At 36.0% G+C, this 12,245-nt stretch overlaps 1 protein-coding gene across 5 annotated transcripts in view; it reads left to right on the plus strand.

Annotated features, from left to right (window-relative positions):
* Nucleotides 1-12,245, plus strand: part of LOC107728401 (discs large homolog 1-like protein) — a 126,480-nt gene that overhangs the window by 10,518 nt on the left and 103,717 nt on the right. For all 5 annotated transcript variants that reach the window (XR_001638469.1, XM_016538543.1, XM_016538545.1 and 2 more), the window contains exon 3: nucleotides 8,301-8,461. Coding sequence is in view for 4 of the 5 variants with exons in the window: in XM_016538543.1 (XP_016394029.1) it covers nucleotides 8,301-8,461 (161 nt within the window). In the remaining variant the exon portion in view is untranslated. The remainder of the gene's footprint in view (nucleotides 1-8,300; nucleotides 8,462-12,245) is intronic.

The following is a 12,245-nucleotide window of genomic DNA, read 5'->3' on the forward strand; positions in this document are numbered from 1 at the left end:
TGGCCTGTGTTAACGGGCGTTTACAGACTTCATATTTTCACATAAATGACATTTTGGAAAAGGATTGCATTGCAATGCAGTTTGTGCAAGTCCAGAACAGAGATGAGTTGCAATAAGACAAAAAACAGCCGGTTGCCGATCACGTAAGTTCCAGGGGCAGCTCCTTAAGTTCGACCATCTTACACACACGTGACTGACCGCTCGCTCGCACAAACAGGAGGAGGAGGGTCGTGTTACTCTCTACACTGCACTCAACCTGAGGGATTCCTACATTTTCAGTCTTTGAGGAGACATGAAAAGCAGTGCATACCGCAGGAACGGTATAACGGAAAATATTAGTGGTTTTGAAACGCTAAAATGTTCAAATCGTGGTATACCTTGAAACCGGTAATCGGCCCATGCCTAATGTGGTCTGAGAAAGTCAACTGATCATCAAACATAACTCCAAGGTTTCTGGCTGTTTTTGAAGGAGTTATGGTTGATGTGCCTAACTGGGTGGGGCAATTGTGATGAAACGATGGGTTTGATGGAACCACAAGCAGTTCTGTCTTGGCAAGGTTGAGTTGAAGGTGATGGTCCTTCATCCAGCAAGAAATGTCTGTTAGACAAGCTGAGATGCGAGCAGCCTATCGTCTTAATTATTATTAATTATCATTAATTAATTATCATTATTAATTATCGGAATTAATAAGGTAAACCTTATTCTAGATTCAACAAATAAATTGAGAGATTATTTATTAACTGGCATCAGAGGTAGAGTTGAATGTCATCAGCATAGCAGTAGTTTGAAAAGCCATGTTTCTGAATGACAGAACTGAGTGATGCCATGTAGACAGAGAAGAGAAGTGGTACAAGAACTGAGCCCTGAGGCACACCAGTAGTTAGATTCCTCACCTCTCCAAGATACCTTGAAGGACCTATTTGAGAGGTAAGACTCAAAGCACTGGAGCACGGTTCCTGAGATGCCTTTTGCCAATAAGGTTGACAGGAGGATCTGTTCCAGCAAGATAAGTATTGAAGATTTGGAATCCGCTCTTGCCAGTCTTAGGGCTTCAACAACTGAGAGCAAGGCAGTCTCGGTTGAATGCCTTTCTCACACAGAACAACCTCCTTGACGGCAACCAGTCTGGTTTCAGAAGTGTATAGAGACTTGGTTGAAATTACCATATTGTCTGATGCAGCTTGTGTTTTCTGATGGTTCTGAACAGTGAACTGACCTGGTTAGATTGATATAGGACACGTTTGGCCTGATATTATAAAGATTTTGTGTAAAACAAGAAACCTGTATTAACAGCGGGTTTGATGTGTCATTGTAGTACTACTAAAATAGGCAGAGATTAAGAGAGCTCCATTTTTATCATGCACATTGTGTACTTGCAGAGCATGGACGGGGTCACTGAACTGACATGAATAAACAGAACCCCTCATAATGACACTGGTATTATTTTAAGGGCAAAGTAGAGCGTTTAGTTTCAACCTCTTAATAGCTAATTCTCAAACAATGATTAAAACTCTGTGTACCTCATTCAGAATGTCATGCTTATTAGTAATTTGCTGCAGTCATAACTTCATCTGATGCCAGACTGATTTGCCTCAGGGACCAGATTAAATATCAAACTCATAAAGCTCCCTTTCTTTCTTGTTTTGTCCTGGCTTTTTTGTTGTCCATACTGCTTATATCTGCTAGAACAAACAGATGTAACGGTTTTGGAGTTAAAGACTTGATTTGAGAGATGCTTTTTAGCACATTTGAATAGGATTAGTTTTCCAGTGATGTTTGGGTTATTATTAATTATTAATAGAGGCCGTCTGCAGTTTCATGCACTGATTGGGATGGGATTGGGATTTCTGTGTCTGGTTGAGGCTTGTGGGGAATATACAGAAGGTAATGTTCTCTGGATATTTGCATCACAAAACTCATTCAAATGAACAATTTATATATGTGATTATAATAATTACATTATAGATAGATTTCTCACAGATTTTCCCTGGTAGTTAGAAAACAGTATGTGCTTTGCCCTTTAATGTGATGTTTTCTTTTTGAAAACTTGATTTGATTTGCAGTTTAAAGTTGCAGTGTACATTTGTGAAATGAAAATTAATCAGTAAAATACGATTTTTCCCTGAGGAAGTCTATGTCCATAGATTCACATCTGTAATTATTACTATTAGGAACTGATTTAAGACACATAGAAGATGCAACTCAACCAAGTGTAAATGCACCTGATGCTACATACGGAAAATGTACTCCTTGTATATCGGCATACAGAAATTTGGAAAGCCCCACCATCCAAACCTAAGGGAGAGCCATGGATAGAGCAAACTCAAAACTTAAACTGTAATTGCCACACGAGGTGATGAGAGAACTTTTGATGTTAATGATTAACATCATTATGAAAAAGAATTCTGATTATATTTCAATAGCGCAGGAACAGTAGATCAGATTTATGTCCGTTTGCAGAGACTGAATTATGTGGCCAAGTGTAAATGGAATGAATGTGTACCAAGTTTAAATACCCCCGAGTGATTGTTAGCAAAAATACAAAATGCGTCAATTATATTTGTTCAGCAGCATAACTGTACATAAATGATTTGCTTGCAAATAGAGGGTCTTTCACCATCTGCTTCCTGATGTGCTTCAAAGAGATTTACAAATGAAATTATGAATTATTTTGCTCAGATAATGCAGCTGACTCAGCTAGAGTGCTGTGTAAACGTACAATCTTATATAATGCATTTTTAATTTGTTTGATGCATGATGATTCAGCACTTGAAAAATCTGAATGCTGTCATTAGGACCTTTGATTTATGTGTCCCAGATTGTTTTCAATAAGATGGCATAGTTTGTTCTATTTTTTTTCCTACTTTTGGACTGGTTGGTTGCAAATTTGAAGCTGCTCTTGACATTTTGCGTTCTACCATTCTTTGTCATTTTATTTTTCTTAACACTTTAAAGACTTTTCACATAACCACTAGTTACCCGCTATCAGATGTCACTACATGTTATAAACAAGACGAATAATGTCAGTCACTGGCACACACATAGAAATGTCAGTTTCTTATTGTTTGATGTTTCAATTTCCAGGTAGTCGGAGACAGAAAAAGACCTGTGATCAGTGATCACTTTAATGGTTTTTCACAAAAAACGAAACAAAACAAACAAACAATATTTTCGATAAGGTGAACTGAAAACCCCTTGCATTTCACCTGAATAACACCAGTCTTTAGTTTTCAGTAAACAGACTCAGTATTTGTTTTAATTTGAGAGTACTTGCTTGACTGAGAGGTCAGTCAGATGTTAAATGGTAGGATTCTGTGACGACCTGTAGCTTCTCTAAGGCTTACAGGGGCACTGACAAGTGAAAGAACAGCGATTAATCACAAGAAATAAATCCTGTATTAGTTTACCCAATCAGAAATTTTGTGTCTATGGGACAAAAGTTTTATTTTATTTTTGGCCAACCTTAAAGGTGAAGTATGCTGTTTCTGTGCTACTAGTGTTTTCAAACACTCTTTGCAATTGCCCCTATTGTGCTTCATGGGTCTATAAAAGTAAAAGCATGTCTCGATAGGTAAAAGTAAGCTACTTTCAATAAAAGGTCCAACATATTAGAAAAACTTTTAATTTGAAGTAAGGCTGTCAAAATGGCTGAAACACTAAATTTGATTTTTTTACTTAAATATTATCAAAATTCGAATTTTATTTGAATTTAAAATGCATAATTTCAGTTAGGGTGAAGAAAAGCTTTTGGCTTCTCTCCTGAGGCCACAAGAGGGCGCATCGAGCAAAATATTATTAATGCACGTTTATTCAGAGCATAAGATAACATGACTATCTGTGAAAAAAGGTGCATAATGTTTAAAATAATGTTTATAAACCAATTATAATTAAGTTGCTTAAACAACTATAAACAAAACAGCATCATGTATGTATGCATAGTTTAACACAAAGGGCCGAAAACCAATCACACAGAGTACATTTTTCATTTAAAAACATGAGATGCTGTGGGATGGAGGAAAAACCTGCCATAAAGTCTCGAGATATGTTTTTTAAAAGTTGAACTTGCATGAATTTTACATGGCTTTCTAAACATGCGGCTCTTTTGTGCGAGACGTGAGTGCAACGATGATAAGATGTCCCTCTAGAAAATGCGCGAAATATGCATTGTGTGTGAACGGCTTGGTTTCAGTTTTGACGTAAACAAGATCTTCTCCGCATTGATGTTCTCTTTTCCCGCAATATTTGTAATGAACAACGCAGCAGCGCCGCATCTAGTGGCTTCAACTGGATAGACTAACAAAAACATTATAATGCAATTCTAAACATGCGGCTCTTTTGTGCGAGACGTGAGTGCAACGATGATAAGATGTCCCTCTAGAAAATGCGCGAAATATGCATTGTGTGTGAACGGCTTGGTTTCAGTTTTGACGTAAACAAGATCTTCTCCGCATTGATGTTCTCTTTTCCCGCAATATTTGTAATGAACAACGCAGCAGCGCCGCATCTAGTGGCTTCAACTGGATAGCCTAACAAAAACATTAAAATGCAATGACACTTACATCGTCATCGCATCTCGTGCGCCACTAGCCAAGTTTCCATCCAAGGATTCTTTACGAAAAAATATTTAGCGCTTCAAAATTTTTACCGATACAGCTGATGGAAATGCCATTTATCGATACAATTACTCATGTGTCGACATTATCTTTTTCCGTTTAACTTTAGCGCATAAATTCTATATCGATACTTCAAATGTCGCAAAAATAGTTTGGAAACACTTTTCGTCGAGAAAAGGGGCTTTAACGCAAATAAATGTGGTGTCATATGGCAGAATTAGCCTATAGGCAGCGTCCGTGTTCATGGTGTTGCTCACATTAATGCACCATTTCCCCGTAGTTCAAAAGCGCATTAAATCATATTCATATTATTAAATTGCATCTAAAATAATTTTATATTTTGTAAGAAAAAGACAAGTTACCTCTCAAACATACTTATCTTAATTTGATGTTCCTTTAGTAGCCTACGTTTATGTTATTTTTTACAGTGCACTGCTCAGTTTAAATAGCCGGTAGTCCGTGACCACCATACCCCCGTGATATTACTATGCCAAGCACATTTTGTTTTACGTGGATATTGGAATGCGAAGTACAAAATTTTAAATTAATTCGTTTTGGCTTGTTAGTAGCTTCATATATTTTTTTTCCTTGTTTTGTTCTGAGTTCTGTTCTACCGTTAAATTTAAAGTAGCATTTGTTGTGGCGTGAGGGGAACTAAAATAGCATGGTTTTCAGTGTTTAGCTGACTGTATTTTATTATGACAATGAACAGGCTGCATCGTTGAGTTAGTAATGCTTAACTGCGCGAGTGAGGCGCCGGCACGATCACTTGTTTTTTTGTTTCTTTTTCCTTATAAAAGTGGAAACAACTTGCACCGTGTCTACACTGAACGCGAGCGGCGTGGCAACTGTCGCGTCCGGTGTAGACAAGGTGTTACTATACTCCTTCATTTGTGGTCATATGAGAGTAAGACATTATTCAAAACTATTCTAAATATTCCTTTGTGTACATTCACAATGAAAACAAAACATTGTGCTTTTGTAAAATAAAGGAAACAAACAGGATGCCACTTTCTCAAGAGTGCATCACAAAAATGAGCTGAAATTCTGCATTTAGGCTGCTAATTGTTGCACAGTTTTTTTTGTTTTTTTTTGTGAATTTATTATTTAGAAAAATATATTTCGCATATAGGCCTATTTATTTATTTTATATATAGCTTTGTAAAGTTTTTCTCCTTTCGCAGGAGCGCTGCAGGTGTGTGACCATGTGAATCCTCACGTTCTGTTGTTTATGCTGCTTTTTGCGTGTATAAAATGAATCCCAGGAAAACAAATTTAGGTATTTTTATTGGGTCACAGCCATGTATCAGTTCAAATTTCATTTAATTGTAATTTAACATAATCTTGTCGGTTAATAATGGCTTAACGACCGTCGGTTGTTGGTTAGGAGAAATAAAATAACCGAAATTAACATTTCCTTTAAAAGTTAGTCAGAAAAATAATGATAGGCTAATACAACTGCACCTATTTATGAATAATGCTTGATGATCAAGTATCTAAATAGTCTATAACAAAGTACAAAAAAAAAACTCATGACACTTGCTAAAAAATTTTTTATGCAGGCCTATACGATTTAATAATAGGCTATATAATAAAGTTTTGTTTCAAATGGATGAAGAACAGGCTACTAGCTTATATAATTTACGCAATAGGTGAAATTAAGTATGGAAACATCTCAAGGGCGATTTTTTTTTTTGCGATACACCAAAACTTATTACGAATTATGATATTCGTTTTTTTAGGGATGATGTCATCACGCACACCATTTTATAGGTAAAAGGCCAGTTGGATGGAAACTAGACAGCAATTTTTGCAATTATTTTTTTACGCATTTTCTCTTTGTCGATAACAAAACAGCGCAAAAACTGGATGGACACTTGGCTACTGATAAGGCTGCCTCCTTAACTCACACCTAAAATTTGTGGATTTTAATTTAAATTCGACGAATATTCGAAATTCTAATTTTTTTTTGACAGCCCTAATTTGAAGTTTAGATTGCCCGTCGAGAAGAAATGCTGCAAGTTTGTCGTATGAAACCCAAACATTACATCAAATTCCTTAATCTTGTAAAAACTGCCAATGTTTACCCTTGTTTTACCCCATTGTCTATCTCTGTGTATTTTGGCAAGTCTTCAAATTTTGGCTTGCACTTCTGTAACGGTATCTTAATTTCTTTTTCCACACTGGTTAAACACTGTCTGGCTTAGGCTGGACAATAGCATGTGCCAAATTCTCACTATTGGGTGCGTGGAGTTATGCAGATATATATGTTGACAGGCAGGTAAGATATTCTATCATTGCATTCGGACCGAACATTGGACGAAGATTTTATGGTCCTGAGACTACCACAGAAGCTACTGCCATCCAGGTTCTGAAGAGACTTTCAATCAGTATAACAAAAAATGTTTATGAAAAACATTACATACCCTAACTTTACATAAAACATGCTAGATCTAAATTATTAATGTTCATAGGACAGATGCTCACTAGTGGGAGCCCAGTTACAAGCCTGCAATGTTTTTTCAGAGGGACTGTGAAGTGACTGGACTCCGTATTTCAAAGGGAAACCAGAGATGAGGGAATCACTCCCACCAGCGTGCATTATAAAAATATTTATTCTCATTGCTGTGTAGCTTCAAGTGATCCAGTATGTATTTTCAGACCTGTTACCCAATCTCTGCCATGCAGAGAAGAACTATATCCCTCTTCTATTTTCTCTCTCGGCTGAGTGTCGAACAGCATAGCCAACCACAGCACACCATTCTCTCAAACAGTTATTTCCCCTCTACTTGTGGAAGAGACTAGTTCCCTAATTTATTTTAAACTGCACATATGCCTTTTGTGTCGATTGCTACTCTCTGTTTGATTTTTAAAGTGGTGTGAGCTTCTGTCTTTTCTGCCATGTACATACATAAATATGAACTATGTTTACTCATGACTGGGTGGTGGTTTTCAAATAAACGCTATAAATGTTCATAATAAAACGTTCCTGTGTGGTCCATCTGTTGTTTTTGTTGAAAGCATGCTTGCTGACCCTTGTATCATTATGATTGTAACCCGATGAATGTTGTAACAGCTGTGAACGACCTTTAAATCTCCCATGACCTCTAGCTTCAGACTACATTCTTGTTTGTAATCTTTAAACCGATGTTCACACTAAAATGTGTATTTATAGATGCATGCCATTGGCTACTAAATCACATCAGTAAAGAGACCCTGATCATTAATGAACAAGCATTCACAAGATTTTAATCTGCACAATTAATGTGTCCTTGAATGACCTTTAAAACAAAAAAAACAAAAAAAGAAGATATTTGGACACTTAAGACACAATTAAAAATGTAAGAAAGTTTTTTTTTTTGGGCACTTTCCGGTTGTCAAATGTTAGTGAAACATATTCATAGTTAATATGATGAACTACACGATGAACTTGAGAGGAAATAACTTCATGGATCCACTAAAAAAATCACAGTGGTATTGGCTGTTTAGAATTAATAGCATGAATAATAATAGCATTGATATGAAATTGTTTAGGCAGTGAAATTCATACATTTACATGTAGCATAAGTGTAAATATTTTGTGGGGCCACTGTATCTTGCTTTTCATGGATAACGTTTTTTTAGTAAGCTCTCTCAGATATGGGTATTACAGAAAAAAAGGAAATAAATCTTTTCTCTTTTAACAGATATCCAGGAATTTTACGAAGTGACCTTATTGGATAATCAGAGTGGGGAATCAGTGAAAGTGCCCGATGCAATACCCCCAGTAAACCTGTGGGATTTCTCCAGCATTCAGAGCACAACGGTGACTTCAGACACCCTGCCCAGCCTTAGCACCAGCATAGAGGTAAGTGTGCTTCAATTTCTAATCATCTGAATTAGATTAAATAAAAAAATTTTTTAGGTCAGATTGATGCTGTTTTAAAAATGTTGTATGTAATTCGATGTCTGCAAACATTTCTAGCATTTCACAAACATCTCAGTGTAAAAACATTTTAATGTTTTTAAAGAAAATCAGAAATTGGCATGCTGCTTGCTTTTCACAAGTCATGAAACAAGTCATGCCACAACATGGTCATTTAATTAGATCGTATTCAGATTGCGAAGCAACAACCAAACATGGCCTATGGTTGACTGACATGTTTATTGGGGATTAATGGCAATCTTAAACTTAATTTGTAACTGTTATGAATTTGAAATGGGCACATGCTTTTGCTGTCACACTCTCTATGTAATCATCAGTTAGGCTTTCTGAGAATTTGACATCCTGCTTTGCATGCTATCACAATTATCATTGATATTGAAATTCACTGTAATCCATTTTAAAAGGGTCTACTGGAAAACGTTTACAGAATGACACTTTCAAAGAAACTGTCAGAAAAGAGACACTGTCTTCCTGGATTCAGGGAGAGCATATTGGTCTCAGTAGCTGTGCGTGACGCTGTTGAAAACAAATACAACGAATGGGTCTTTATGCTCCGTGGCTGTAACTGCAGTCTCTGTGTATGCTGTCTGTGCACTTGAATACTTTAGTAGCAGATGTTCTTTTTCCAGAGATGCAGAGGAAGAGAATACTGTACTTATGCAGAATATCCTGAAATAAGCAATTTTCAGTCAGTCAGTGACCTCTTAAAAGCATAACAAGATAGATAAGTTGTGACAGAATTGCTGCATTAACTCATTTTAAGTAACTAAACTAAACAAGCAGTAAAAATATATATTTTTTTTAAATGTAGGAGTGGATGTACAGAGACTTTCAGACTTTTGCTGCTTGATGTTGCTTAAAGTGTTATGAAAACTATTTCATCACCGGTCATTTCTCACCACAGTTATGAAAAATGTCGAAAAAAGTGGACGTGGTATGCTGCGAATGAGCGGGGAGAAGAGAACGCAACAGTTGTCTTTTCCACTCAGTTTTATTTCGCTTTCAGTTAAAAGTATAAAAGGTTCTCACAAATGCATAATGCACGCAACAAAATGAACAAACATATTATACATGGCTTTGTAAGCTCACAATTCATTACACAATTACAGATAATTTTATATCTGTAATTTAATGGTAAATGGCAAATATCACTAGTAAACATAATTTTTTGTTATTTTGCATTTCTAATCAAACTGCAGTTTACATTGTGTTAAATTTAGCACAATGTAATTGTGTTTTTAGGAAACATGCTAGCCATGAAACTAGCTTTATAGCCATACATTTATATTCCAAAAATGTTTCAGGTGTTATTCCACCACAAAATGCTTTGAAACACTGTAATGACAGAATTCTCTTGTGATGTATGTACATTATTGTACATTGGTAGTAGACAAAATATTGACAGTAAGAAATACACAGGACCAAAAGCGCCCGTAGTTGAAGAAACGCTCCAGTATGACTGAATGTTTATGGAATTGTAGTTTACTCACAAGACATAAGCTTTGGAATTCTAAGGTGACTCCAGAAGTTTTGCAGTTTAAATTTTTTTAATTTGTACTAAAGTTTACTAAACGTTTTGCCCTACTATAACATCTAACATAATTGTAAACAAACTAAATAGATAAAATATTTACAAAGAACACTTCTTTATTAGGTTTTACATGGAGCAAAGATGAAAACAAAATGCCATCGAATCTTTTCTGAAGACTGTCAGAACCTTTAGAGGTACATTCATATAATTAATTAATTCATATATTAATTTGTATAATTCCCATAGCACTCTTAAAACCTCCCAGCTTTCCGCTATTTCACACAAAACAAAACTACTCTGTGTGCTGTGCACACATGAGACGGTTACTTAAAACTGTGCTTTATGCTGGACGGCATTTATTTATCCTGAATTGTTCAAATCGCAGTAATCAAATACAGTTTTAATGATAATTAAAATATGAAATGGTAATACTAACCGTGGGGAATTTTTTCATGATTTATCGTCAAACCGGTAATCGTTTTATCCCTACTGTGATACAACAGAATTTAACTTTAAAATGACATTAAATTTCCTGTTAGATCGATTACAGTTTTTCCCTGTATGAAAACATTCAAACAGCAGTTAGACTTAGATGTGTAAACCGTGTTGATGCAGTTTGTATGTTTGTAGCTGGACCAGTCTGTTTTGGGAAGGCAGTTGTCACAATACCACCACCTGCCTGCAGTGTGTAGAGATGTACAACATGAACAGCCACTTTTGAATATATTTATAAAAGAACAGATTATTCTGTTTTTAGCAAAGCAGTATTGGCTCCACACATTAGCAAAATTTGAAAGAGGACCTTTACCGATCGACTAATATCCCACTAACAACATGACATTTTCAGAATGACCCATGTCACAAGACAAAATGTTGTTAATTTTTCTGTGGGTGAGTTAGTCACTAAGCTGATCTGATTCTATAAACTGGTAAACCTTTATAACACTACAGCTTGGAAATCTGAGCCCTGAAGAATTGACTTGGAATGATCTGTCATACCATTAATGCAATGATCACTTATTCAGATTTATTCTCATTTGTCTTCCACTGAAGCATACAGTACTTTCTAATATTTTGTTTTATACAAACAAAATATTAGTTGTTGCTTTTTTCAGGCTTTTGAACTTCATAATAGTGAAATATAGGTAAATTTAAATAAACTTGCACCTCTGTTGTGTGTTTCAATGTCCTCAATGTTCAATCTTTTCCTTCTTGTTTCTTTCTGTGTTAATAAAATGGCCACTCTCAGGACTCTCCCCTCCTAAATGAAATCCTTCATGTGCTCGCTAAAGCGAAATCCTCCCCCAGTGAGCTGGACCAAGTAAGTATCATCCCGGCACGGGTCTGGTGGGTTGGGCATCCCCCATGGCCGCATGTCTGGGCCGCTCATTTCCTCCTACCCCATTCCCCAAGCCTCGTTGATGGGGATTACTCCAAGAATAGAGGGACTCGTGTGTCATTGCGCTCCATTCATTTAGGCTTGCCTTATGGGTCTGCTGTGGACGAATGTCACAGCATTGTCGGTGGGAAATCAAGTTTTGGTGGCTAAGCTGTGGGTGGCATTTTCACAATTCTGAAACTTTATTCAAAATGTGTTAGCCGCATTAAATTCATAATCTCTGGAATGTGACATTTATTTCTGAATATGATCAGCCGGATACAGCTGATAACTTTTTATAATTTGTGGAATTGGACTTTAAAATATATGTAATATAATTGTGAAAATGTCAATTTGGTGTTTTAAGTTAAAAAATCTCCTTGTACCAATGTGTATTTAAAACTCTTATCCAAGGACTGTGTTTTTTATGCTGAAATTTGTGTATTTTGCTAGAGCCTGACCGATATATCGTTTAGCTGATATTATCGGCCGATATGAGCCTGTCGCCGATATATCGGTATCGGTGAATATGCCGCCGATATGAATTTTTTTTTTTACAGAACATATAACACAGATTAAATGCTTCTGAATGGTAGCTGATTTGCGCTTCACGGTACGCGTCTGCGGCGCATTAAAGCCGCATTAAACAGCTTATTAACCTACTAAAACTGTAGTTTAAAATGAAGTTGATATGACTCCTGTCCTTTATTTATTTTCTCCATTTGAAAACATTAGACATTCCACATTTATTTTGCTTATTGTTAATATTAGTGTTATTGATGCTTTTTATAAATAAA

This window comes from Sinocyclocheilus rhinocerous, unplaced genomic scaffold (genome assembly GCF_001515625.1).
Source record: "Sinocyclocheilus rhinocerous isolate Xijiao unplaced genomic scaffold, SAMN03320098_v1.1 scaffold2382, whole genome shotgun sequence".
Lineage (NCBI taxonomy): Eukaryota > Metazoa > Chordata > Actinopteri > Cypriniformes > Cyprinidae > Sinocyclocheilus > Sinocyclocheilus rhinocerous.